Below are 12207 nucleotides of genomic sequence, written 5' to 3' on the forward strand. Positions count from 1 at the left end.
ATACCATATTCGTAAGTTTGAAATGACCGTATGCAAAGACCTTATATTTTGTTGTTGAATCTAACTAATGGGTTGCAAACTTCAAAGCCATCTATATACAGTCCTAGTGTTTTATACTGACACAAGTGTCACAAAGTTTCACTGTGTTCTTTCTCCAAGACTTTATCTAACACATGATTATGATTACACAGCCCTGTCAAGACTTTCGTAATTGGAATATAAACATATTTCCATATGTAAGATGCATGAAAAAAACATATTCAGTCAGCTCAATGACTTAAAAATTTTCTTGTAAAAAGTTGTTTTTCAGATTCAGAGTCAAATGGTCTGTCTGTTGACAGGAAACTTAATGGATTTGCCATTTTAACTTTATAAAATATCAGTAGTGACTTCACTGTTAACTGCACAATTGTGCTTGATCACTGTATTTTCAAATAGTTTTGGTGTGCATTTATCCACAACTGAGCTAATCCTGCAAAGCTCATTTATAATTTCCCGTTTGCATTACTTTGTAATGATGCAAGTCTTGATCGTATGTGTAATCATCTGTTGTTAAGTCTAGATGGTCCGAATGTGTCTCAAAGTCTGTACTTTCAAAGTCTGAAGTGTCTGGAGTACAAGTTTGATACTTGTACATGTTTGTAAATTTTGAACAGTAAATTTAAAATTAAATGAGAAAATTCAACAAATTATTAATTACAAATGAAAATTATAACATTATCCACTCATCCCAACTAACCCACTACTAATCAGAGAAAATGTGCAGTGATGTTAGCTAAGCCATTTCTTACCTAAGCCTGTTTGCTCCCTAACATGTTAACGTATTCCCAGTAACCAAAATTGATTAAACATGAAATATGCATTGATAAGCTCATTTGTCTTCCTGGTGTTGAGGACACATCATGGAGCCTGGTGTTGAACCTCCTCCCTGTAGGTCTGCTGAGAGTGAACTTGATGGTGATGTTTGATTCGCATATAGGTACACAGTCATAGGTAAACAGTGAGCAGAGCAGCTCACAGCCCTGTGGCACTCCAGTACTCAGTGACAGGGTGGTAGGAGGTGCAGCTAGGTAACATAACAGAGTGGGTTCTATTTGTCAGAAAGTCCAGAGTCCAGTTACAGAATGAAGTGCTCAATTTGGAGTCCAGTTCTGGTAGGATGTCTTGTGTTGCCTGTGTTGAATACTGACATGAAGTCTACAAACAGGATCCTGACGTAGGTGTCCTTGTTGGCCAGGTATGTATGAGATGAGTGTGATATGGTAGAGATGGCATCCTCCATTGTCCTGTTGGGGCAGATGGCCACCTGCTAGGGGTCCAGGGTGGTGGTAAGACCGGCTAAACCTCTCAAGGCACATCATGGTGACGGTGGTGAGAGCCACAGGGCATACCTGTCAACATTGGGTATGAAAATAAGGGAGATTTCATCCATTGGGTTTTGGAAATAGGGGAGATTTGCAACATCAATGAAAATAATAATTCCCACTAGCCGTACCCCTTATAGTTCAATAAGGGTACACAGAGTAAACCCTGAAATCACCACTAGACATCCACCTGGTTTAGAATATCAGCAAGATTTAGATTAACTAGCCCCTACCCTACATTAACTAAGTGACTACAATTAGGTGGACAGTCAGATACCTGGCTGAAGGTGAAATGTTGTGAACACCTCCTGCATTACAACTGAAAACTCAAAAGCGGCATACAAATTCAGCACTTAGAAGTTTATTACTAATGGGTAGGACAGAGAGTGTGAGTAAGAGAATGGAGAGGGGACAAAGACTACTAAGAGTAATGGCAAGGGACAGACAAACATTGCAGACAAACGTTCTTTTTGTGCGTAGTGTTGCCATCCTCAGCTTTGCTGACCTGAGCCTCCTCAGAAATATTTCTGGACATAAATGATGACAAACTCACAGCATGTTTTCTGCACCTTTTGGTTGCTTTTGCTTCTCTTGTTTGTCATGTTGGTACCAGGATCGGTCTCTGTCCTGCCCTAGTCCATGTGTCATTTCCCTGTTTCTAATTTGCATGGCCCTCCATGTGTCATGTCTTCTTTTTTGAAAGTAGATTCCTTTATAGCTAAAATAGGATTAAAAACAGTTTATCTTAAAAATTTTGAAATTTGTTTGTTGCTTGATAATGGAAGTTGTTAATGGTGATACATTAATCTCTGCATTTATCACTTCGTTGCAGCTTACAAAAAACCATAGCCCCTATTTTGCACCGACAGAAAGTGTGACAAAAAGTGGTTTTGCTATATTCATACCCGCGCATTCCTCATTTTTATGCCAAGCGGGCACGTTGTGAAACTAAGAAATGATTTTGCGCTCGTTATCCACTTGTAGGAGTGGTGTTTTTAAAATGAGGTATGGCCAGGCGCATTGTCAGCACGTTGCTATTGTAAGGCAGTGAAATGACACACAAATGAACAAAAACCACGTCTAAAATCAGGTTGTATTATAAACTTATATATATATATATATATAACACATGAGTATTTAAACACACCTGGAAAGGCTTAACTGGAACAGTGGTGTGCTCCTGTAAATGATGTGCTCATACATTTTCACTTTACACATGATCAAGTCCATTTCCTTGGCCAAAAACCGATTGCGTTTGCCGTGTAAATGTAGCATCGCAATGGCAATCCTCCGCAGCTCATGCGTTCCTGCCTTTTAAAGGTGAGGTGACATACCATTCTGATTGGTGTATTGCATGTTATACCCAAAACAGGCCTCTGAATAACTAAGAGAGTTAGGACAACCTTTATGTGCCTTGCGCATAAAATAGCAAAATGGATTTGGACACTCTCATAAATATTAGATGCTCCTTGCACTTTACAATTTGCGTTAGATCGTCAAAATAGGGACCTACATCTCCATAGTACTCTATGGATGGAGAATCAATGATAAACAATATTAGACCTAATCCAGTCTTTCCTGCAGGTATCATATGCTGGAAGCTGCTTCCTTAACAGCTGCTTTTTCTCACCTTAGCAACAGTGAGATCAGAACCATGGGAACCGAATATGCTTAGTCATGAGGAGGAAGCATTTTTCTTTTTGTTAAGTCACCAACACTCATGCATCGCTGAAATTGCAGGCACACAGGAATGAAGAAATGCAAAAACATTTACTAGTTTGTGTTTTTATTCGAAAAATAACAGAATATGATGTTACAAAAGTAATTTATAACAATAAATGACTAACTTTGTGATAAACTGATATAATACACCTTGAAAGGCTTAGCTGAGACAGTGGCGTGCTCCTGTAAATGATGTGTTCACACAGGGAATAGCAAAGTGGGTTGGGATATGCCCATAAATATTAGATGCGCCTTGCACTTTACACTTCGCATTAGATTGTCAAAATACAGACATATGTCTCCATAGTATTCTATGGATGGAGAATCAATGGTTCATAAACCATATTAGGCCTAAACCAGTCTTTCCTGCAGGTATCATATGCCGGAAAATGCTTCCTTAACAACTGCTTTGTCTCACCTTAGTAACAGTGAGATCAGGACCTTAGGAACAGAGTATGCTTAGTCATGATGAGGAAGCAATTTTCTTTTTAAGTCACCAACCCTCACGCATGGCTATCATTGCAGTTACATAGGAATGAACAAATGCAAAAAGCAACAATAGTAAGGAAACCATTTACTAGTTTGTGTTGTTATTTGAAAAATAACAGAATATGGTGTTACAAAAGTAATTTATAATAGTAAAAAACTAACTTTGTGATGTCAGTTTTACACTTAGTGTCCTGAAGGAAATAATGCGACCTCAGGATTCCACCTCACTGACTGTCGGTTCACCATGAGAAGCAATTATGAAACATTAATCAGTCATGAACACTACCTGTTGGCAGCTGGCCTTTTCAAAAGTGCTGGCACAAATGAAAAAATTATTGCAAAATAAATTATCTTTGTCTCACCTGAAGAATGTTGAAGGAGCAAGAAAATTTTTGTATTCTAAGAAAAAAATGTAAGGAGCACCATTTCTAATAATTGTAACATACACCCCATTTAAATTGTTACTGTTTTATTATCTTGTGACATGTCTGTTGAGTCTTTGGTGTTTTCTTATTGGTTGGTTCTCAAATCATTTCCATCCACTTCATTGACTGGTTTTTCTTGCCCCTTAGATGCTGATGTCAGCTTGCTTAATGCCTTTAAATACGGTGAAGCAGCAGCAGAAATTTTAGATCTTCTGGGATTCGCAGGGAGGTTCTTGCTTCAACAGTGCTTGAACGGAACTTCTTCACCTACCATCCGTTGAGACTCCTGTTTCTTCTTATAAACTCGAAGATTATAATTTTGAACATTTAACTTTCTAAAAAAAGAAAACAAAAGCAGCCAAAATGGAATCTCAGATTCGTCAGAACTACGACCGCGAGTGTGAAGCCGTCATTAATCGTATGGTCAACTTGGAGCTCTATGCTTCCTACACTTACCTGTCTATGGTAAGACTGCTAGCAAGTCACTCACTGTCCTTTTTGTAATGACTTGTAAATTCTGTATCGTTGACTTTTTTCGAAAATATGAAACTCACCCTCTCTTCGATTGACTGTCATATTTGTCTGTTCTGTGCATTAGGTGGTGGCTTTTGTTCCCACCCTTATGATCCTTTATCTTTCTATACAGGCCTACTATTTTGACCGCGACGACGTGGCGCTGCAGGGCTTCTCTCATTTCTTCAAGAAGAACAGCGAGGAAGAACGGGAGCATGCCGATAAGCTGCTCTCTTTCCAGAATAAGAGGGGCGGACGCGTCGTCCTGCAGGATATCAAGGTGGGATAACAGAAATGAATTATCCTCGTGAAATGTAGTGTGTCTCATATTAAGCATCTTGAACTACCCAAGGCCTCTATATCAGTTTATGGGATTATGCACATCAGTTGATATGTTTCTTCATGTATTGGAGTATCCACAATTACCATGGTCTGTCATTGATTTTTTTTTTCTTTGTCTTGTGCAGAAGCCTGAGAAGGATGAGTGGGGCAGTGGTCTGGAGGCAATGCAGTGTGCCTTGAAGCTGGAGAGGAATGTGAACCTGGCCCTGCTGGAGTTGCACTTAATTGCTTCTGGAAAAAATGACCCTCATGTGAGTTGAAGCTGTCCCTCGAATTCTGCATCTCTCAGGGGTCGTCATGTTTGAACTGTGTGTACTGACTCCCCTCCTTTTCTTCTCAGCTCTGTGACTTCCTGGAAACTCACTACCTGAATGAACAAGTTGAAGCCATCAAGAAACTTGGTGACCACGTCACCAACCTCGCAAAGATGGACGCAGGCAAAAACAGGATGGCTGAATACCTGTTTGACAAGCACACTTTGAGCAGCTAAAGCTTAGAGCAATGCATTCTGCAACCAGACTTGGCTTAATTGTAACTCGATGTTAAACCTGAAAAGCTCTTTACTACAGTAAATTAAATTGTCATGTATGCTTTGGCTGCATCTGGTCTGGATTATAGCTGTGGTGTTGCCTTGTAGTGCTCTGTCAAGTTACTGACGTCCATGTATCAATCTGAAAAGGTCTAATAAACATTTTAAGCTGGCAGTCTGCTGTTTGGCTTTATATAGCTTCTCTCTGCACAGGTGTTGAATGAATGCTGAATGAATTAGCTAACTTAGCTGGTGTCAAAATGTCAGGGAAGGATGGTGTTTTCATTTTCATTTATATCTGCTAGTCACCAGGATAGTGGCCATACCTTTTGCAAAGTTGACTTTAATATAGGGCACGGTGAGAAAAATGATGTGCCATCATATCAGCTTCCAATGGTTTCTGCCATAAATTGATGTGTATGTTTTGTGATAAGATAAACAGAAATAAAAATATAAATAAAGATGGGTTTTTTTATGCACTTACTTAGGGGCAGTGTGTGGTTCAGTGGGCTAAGGTTTATGATCGTGCTCAGAAGGTTGCCCGTCCAAATCCAGCCTTGACATATCTGCGGGTCCTTGAGCAAGGCCCGTATCCCCCAGCTGCTATGGGGAGCTGCCCTTCATGGCCAGCTTGCTCTCCCTTACAGAGAGCAAGTTGGGGGAGGCAAAAAGAGAATCATCCCACAGGGATCAATTATTATATATGTTTATTTTTTCGTTTGTTTGTTTCTTTGCTTATTTACTTACTAATCCACCCTCTCCCGTCCACCAAAAAACTTCCACACTTTGAAACCTAAATGTAGGCAGGTATGTAACAGGTGGATGCACTACTACCAAGAAGGGAGGTATGTGACTGTTATGATACGTTTCGTCTGACATTCAAACTTGGCTCCACTTTTATCAATAAGCCCAAAGTGTGTAATCAGAACACAGCCACCACAATGACACCAGCATCACCAGACTCCAATGTTGACACAGCAGACATTGCCTCATGTTGTTTTCTCTCGTAGCCCTCACTGCTCACTGCAGTGTGCAACTGGAGGAACCTGGGAAATATCAGACAAGGTGATTTTTGCAGCCATGCAGTGATTTTATCTCTTAGACCACAGAAACCATAGTTTCCTTTTTGCTGCAAGAAGTGAAACTTTGTAAGGTCATCAGCTACCATATCATTTTGTGCAATGTTTTATAAGTCTTCACGCCAGTGACGCACTGGACTGTAAGTTGACTAACTTGATCTGCAAAAGTCATGTTAGCTTCCTACCACCTTTTTCAACAATTAATCATTTTCGATCACTGCTGCTGGCTGTATGTCTTTTTTGGTGGTGAACCATTCCACATACACACAGACACTATTTAGTGGTATACAATGGAATTTGTACAGAGTGTGCATTATTGTATTGTATCTATTATACAATTTCATCTGGCAAAAAAAATCTAAATCAAAATGCTAGGAACATGGATTCTGTCACGCTCCGCTATGAGGGAAGAGGTGAACCCCAATATGCAAGAGAGACGTTTATTTCTAAGATCGGGTACACCAAAGCAGACAGGGAGAATCCTGTAGAATAGTCGGGTTGGTTGTGGAGGGTCAGATGCCGGGAAGGTCAGTCCTACGTAAAGAGACGGGACGAGGAGATGAAGGAACGGGGAACACGATGAGAGATGATCAGGCAGGCAGGATGGAGAGGGCAGGCGGGCAGGGAGACAGGATCGAGGGGGCAGGCAGGGCAGGCGAGGCGGGCAGGGCAGGACGGAACAGGCAAGGCAAGCGGGAAAGACAGTAGACAAGTAAATGCTTAGTATGCGTCATGGATGGCAACAATACTTCGCGACAAGGGCGTAACTTTGGCTGGAACATTAGAGGAGTTGAGGTCTCCACCCATTACGGGGGAAACATGATTATTGGGGGGCTTGTATTAGCTGGTTTTGATTTATGGGGGGGGGGGCTACAACCCCCCCATCCCCCCCCCCCGTAATTTACGCCCATGCTTCGCAATGTCTAGTGATCGCGTCTGTTTTATATAGAACCTGTCATCAGGTGATTATGGCCTGCCGCTGTGCTGCCCCGCTCCTGTGGGTGTGACAGAGATATCACCCCTGATTACATGTAGCTTACAAAAAAAAACACGTCTCCATAGTATCCATGGATGGAGAATCAATGATGCACCATATTAGGCCTAAACCAGTCTTTCCTGCTGGTATAATATGCCGGAAACTGCTTCATACCAACTGCTTTGTCTCACCTCAGTAACAGTGAGATCAGAACATTGGGAACAGAGTATGCTTAGTCATGATGAGGAAGCAATTTTCTTAAGTCACCAACCCTCACCCTCACTATCATTGCAGTCACGTAGGAATGAACAAATGCAAAAAGCAACAATAGTAAGGAAACCATTTACTAGTTTGTGTTATTTGTAAAATAACAGAAAATGATGCCACAAAAGTAATTTATCACAGTAAAAGGGTAAAAAAAATAAAAATTGTGATGTCAGTTTTACACTTGAAGGAAATAATGCGATCAGGATTCAGCCTCACTGACTGTCGGTTCACCAAGAAAAGCAATTATTAAACATTAATCAGACATTAACACTGGCTGTCGGCAGCTGGCCTTTTCAAAAGTGCTGGCACAAATTAAATTAAAAATTGACATGATTATTTATTTTATAATTAATTTATTTTTAATTAAATCTAAAATTTGACTGCTTCAATGACAACGCAACAAATACTTTACACAGAAAACTAAACTGCTCGGAAAACACGCACTCAAGTCTAGCAAATAATTTCTTTAAAAACACAAGATAAAGGCTAGTTTCCCGTGCATTCGTACATAAGCTTTTTAGATTGTGTAAATAGTATGAGAAATATGTTGCTAAAAAAGCATAGCGTTTATTTTATAAAGCGTTGTTTTCGATTTGTGCTGTTTTTATGACGTATTACTGACAATGAAGTAAAAGCAGTAAATACAATTTCATCTTTGCCTCAACAGAAGAATGTGGAAGGGGCAAGAAAAGTTCTATTTTAATCAGAAAATGTAAGGAAACCAATTTCTAATAATTCTAATATACACTCCCTTTAAAAACGTCATTAGATACATAACAGCTGATCCCGTGACTTGTCTATGGTGTTTCTGGTGTTTTCTTATTGGTTGCTTCCCAAACCCTTTCCGTTCATTTCATTGGTTTCTCTTTGCCCTTAGACGCTGACGTCAGCCGGCTTAAACCCTTGAAATACAGAGAAGGAGCCACAGCCATTTCAGATCGTCCGGGATTTACAAGGAAGTTCTTGCTTCAACAGTGCTTGAACGGAACTTCTTCGCCTATCATCCGCTGCGATTCCTGATACATTCTTCTTTATAATCTAAAAGATTATATTTTTGTACGTTTATTTTTTAAAAAAGAAAAAAATCAGCCAAGATGGAATCTCAGATTCGTCAGAACTACGACCGCGAGTGTGAAGCCGCCATTAATCGTATGGTCAACTTGGAGCTCTATGCTTCCTACACTTACCTGTCTATGGTAAGACTGCTAGCAAGTCACTCACTGTCCTTTTTGTAATGACTTGTAAATTCTGTATCGTTGACTTTTTTTTTCGAAAATATGAAACTAACCCTCTCGTCGATTGACTGTCATTTGTCTGTTCTGTGCATTAGGCGGTGGCTCTCGTTCTCACCCTGATAATCCTTTATCTTTCTATACAGGCCTACTATTTTGACCGCGACGACGTGGCGCTGCAGGGCTTCTCTCATTTCTTCAAGGAGAACAGCGAGGAAGAACGGGAGCATGCCGATAAGCTGCTCTCTTTCCAGAATAAGAGGGGCGGACGCGTCGTCCTGCAGGATATCAAGGTGGGATAACAGAAATGAATTATCCTCGTGAAATGTAGTGTCTCATATTAAGCACCTTCTATATGCGTATGCTTTGGCTTTTATACGTCCGTATAGTTAACGTGTAACTCGTGGTCTGTTTTTCTTTGTCTTATTCAGAAGCCGGAAAGGGATGAGTGGGGCAGTGGTCTGGAGGCAATGCAGTGTGCCTTGGAGCTGGAGAAGCGAGTCAACCTGGCCCTGCTGGATTTGCACAAAGTTGCCTCTGGAAAAAATGACCCTCATGTGAGTTGAAGCTGTCCCTCGAATTCTGCATCTCTCAGGTGTCGTCATGTTTGAACTGTGTGTACTGACTCCTCTCCTTTTCTTCTCCAGCTCTGTGACTTCCTGGAAACTCACTACCTGAATGAGCAAGTTGAAGCCATCAAGAAACTTGGTGACCACGTCACCAACCTCGCAAAGATGGATGCAGGCAAAAACAGGATGGCTGAATACCTGTTTGATAAGCACACTTTGAGCAAAAGCAGTTAAAGCTTAGAGCAATGCATTCTGCAACCAGATCTGGCTTAATTGTAACTCTGTATTAAAATTGCAACCTCTTGACAACTTAATTTACTATAGTAACATACACTTTGGCTGCATCTGGTCTGGATTATAGCTGTGGTGTTGCCTTGTAGTGCTCTGTCAAGTTACTGACGTCCATGTATCAAACTGAAAAGGTCTAATAAACATTTTGAGCTGGATGTTTGTTTGGTTTGTCCTTTTTTTTGGTTGCTTTTATGTACCTGATGTGGAAATGATGTTTGAATGCTGAGCTTTTAAAATGAAATGAAAATGCAATACAAAGGAAGTGGATTTCCTGCCAGAGCTTTACGAAACTGTCCCTACGCCCTGGCTTTTGTGGCTGGTGTCCGGTGCATGTAAGGGTTTTTCTACTCCTTTTGCCGCAACCGCTAGTGCATTACAATGTAAGATTTATATCCACTAAGTTTGGATGAAATACCAACCATGGTGCTTTTCTTTGCCATTTCTAGTTTTATATGATGTTAATGGCCCAGTTTTTTAGTGTTGGAGCCTCAGGGTTTGATTGAAGGTGTGTGTGTATATAGGTGATAATACAACTGGATGAAGGTGTCAGAGTTCAGTCAAGCAAACACTGTGTGGTGTTTTTCATGGTTGACTATTAAAGTACTTTTCAGCAAGTATATCTACAACAGAGAAGCTATGTCAAGCACAATTTTTGACCACCTTAATAATCTTGCACAGTTACAAGGTAAGTCTTGTGAAAAGTGTTAAGTACTATAACTGGTTTGTCACAAAGCCACCAGGAAACTTACCAGAGGATGTACCATTTGTATAAGTATAGGTACAGAAAAATTCTTTGAAGAACTTTGGACACTGGAGCTTTGGGTCAGCCATCCATTTATTTGGTGCCACTGGAGTACCTTTTTGAATTAATTTAATGACCCAGCAGTGATACTATTACTCTGTATGTCACACAATTAGAACCAGTGACCTAAGTGACATAGGCAATTGTACTGGAGTGCAATTGCATCCCCTACTGGTCAGATGAAAATGCTATATGTCCATACTAAAATTAATCTGTATTGTAAAGTTAGATTTGAAAATGTGGTTTGTGTTAGTCATTTCAATGTACAGTATAATTTATAAATTATGGTAAATATACAGCTCTGGAAAAAAATGAGACCACACTATATTTTTAAACAAATCTGCATTTTTAAATCCTGGTTCTGCAGACGGAAGGCTACACAGCAGATTGCTTCCAGGTTAAAAATTTCTAAGACAACAGTACACAATAAGAAATTAAAGCAGGAGACACTGTGAGGGACCAGAAACCAGCCAGGTAATGGGTGGATAAGTTTGTAACAGGCTCTTAGAGAAAAAAGAAACCATCAATGAGAAACAGAGGTAGGTTGGAGTTTACAAAAATGTATATTTTATACATTTTATACAGAAGCATACTCTAAATTGAGAAATGAGTGAAACTAAAAAAATACTCTGGTTATTCCTGATCTGTATTTACTTTTTAATTTGTTCATCTCACTTAAGCCACGCATGCTGCATGCTTTCCATTCCTAAGAGACAGACATTTTAGACTTTTAAATAATGGCAAAAGAGTCAATCAAACAATAGATCTCTTTTTTGCCAATAAATGCAAAATGGATACAAGCGAATGCACACACTTAGCACAAAGTGGTAACTTGACAGTGATGCTAACATTTCTAACGCTAGCCAGAGGATTGATGGTGAATTTTTAAGGGAGACACCCAAAGCATGTGGTAGGGTCTGCTCAACCACTCCCTCACCCTGTCTGTTGTTCCTGCCTGCTTCAAGATGTCCACCATTGTCCCTGTAGCAAAGACCACAAGTATAACCTGACTGGTGCCCTGCTGCCCTAACCCCCATCGTCAGCAAATGCTTCGAGTTACTGGTCAGGGACTTCATCTGCTCCACCCTGCCTGCCACTTTGGGCCCTTTACAGTTCGTCTATCGGCAGAACAGATACACAGACGATGCCATAGCTCTGATCCTGCACATAGTCCTCTCCCACCTGGAAAGGAGGCACACATATGTGAGAATGCTGTTTGTGGATTCAACACCATCATTCCCTCGCAGCCCGACAGGAAGCTCCAAGCTCTTGGCCTGGACAGCTTTTCCTGTCAGATCTGCCCTGGCCACCTCCTCCGCACTGATCCTCAACATGGTAGCTCCCCAGGGATGTGTACTGAGTCCTCTCCTGTATTCCCTGTACACCCATGACTGCATGGCCTCAAACAGGTCCAACATCATCGTGAAGTTTGCAGGTGATACGTCGGTGGTGGGTCTCATTTCCATTGGCGACGAGACCGCTTACAAAGAGGTCAGTGCGCTGATACACTGGTGCCAGGAGAACTGCCTCACCTTCAGCGTCAACAAGACTAAGGAGCTGATAGTGGACTTCAGGAGGCAGGGAGGAGTACACACCCCCATCTCCAT

General features: G+C 40.8%; 2 protein-coding genes across 2 annotated transcripts; both read left to right on the plus strand.

Annotated features, from left to right (window-relative positions):
• The first annotated feature begins 4183 nt into the window (after window positions 1-4183).
• Window positions 4184-5559, plus strand: LOC111858244 (ferritin, middle subunit-like). The gene is made up of 4 exons (XM_023839838.2): window positions 4184-4465; window positions 4647-4793; window positions 4981-5106; window positions 5196-5559. Exons 1-4 carry the CDS (start codon window positions 4364-4366, stop codon window positions 5343-5345), a joined length of 525 nt encoding a protein of 174 aa, XP_023695606.2. The 5' UTR covers window positions 4184-4363; the 3' UTR covers window positions 5346-5559.
• A 3065-nt stretch (window positions 5560-8624) lies between these two features.
• On the plus strand, window positions 8625-9953 carry LOC111858265 (ferritin, middle subunit). The gene is made up of 4 exons (XM_023839881.2): window positions 8625-8902; window positions 9085-9231; window positions 9370-9495; window positions 9586-9953. The coding sequence occupies exons 1-4, from the start codon at window positions 8801-8803 to the stop codon at window positions 9739-9741; spliced, it is 531 nt and encodes a 176-aa protein (XP_023695649.1). The 5' UTR covers window positions 8625-8800; the 3' UTR covers window positions 9742-9953.
• Window positions 9954-12207: the final 2254 nt, after the last annotated feature.

Source organism: Paramormyrops kingsleyae, chromosome 5, assembly GCF_048594095.1.
Source record: "Paramormyrops kingsleyae isolate MSU_618 chromosome 5, PKINGS_0.4, whole genome shotgun sequence".
Classification (NCBI taxonomy): Eukaryota; Metazoa; Chordata; class Actinopteri; order Osteoglossiformes; family Mormyridae; genus Paramormyrops; species Paramormyrops kingsleyae.

Excerpts from the sequence above, each read along its gene's own strand:
- LOC111858244 (XM_023839838.2), top strand. The coding sequence starts at position 4,364 with ATGGAATCTCAGATTCGTCAGAACTACGACCGCGAGTGTGAAGCCGTC. Across the intron at positions 4,466-4,646 it reads CCTACACTTACCTGTCTATG|GCCTACTATTTTGACCGCGA; the intron begins GTAAGACTGCTA and ends CTTTCTATACAG. Across the intron at positions 4,794-4,980 it reads TCGTCCTGCAGGATATCAAG|AAGCCTGAGAAGGATGAGTG; the intron begins GTGGGATAACAG and ends TGTCTTGTGCAG.
- LOC111858265 (XM_023839881.2), top strand. The coding sequence starts at position 8,801 with ATGGAATCTCAGATTCGTCAGAACTACGACCGCGAGTGTGAAGCCGCC. Across the intron at positions 8,903-9,084 it reads CCTACACTTACCTGTCTATG|GCCTACTATTTTGACCGCGA; the intron begins GTAAGACTGCTA and ends CTTTCTATACAG. Across the intron at positions 9,232-9,369 it reads TCGTCCTGCAGGATATCAAG|AAGCCGGAAAGGGATGAGTG; the intron begins GTGGGATAACAG and ends TGTCTTATTCAG.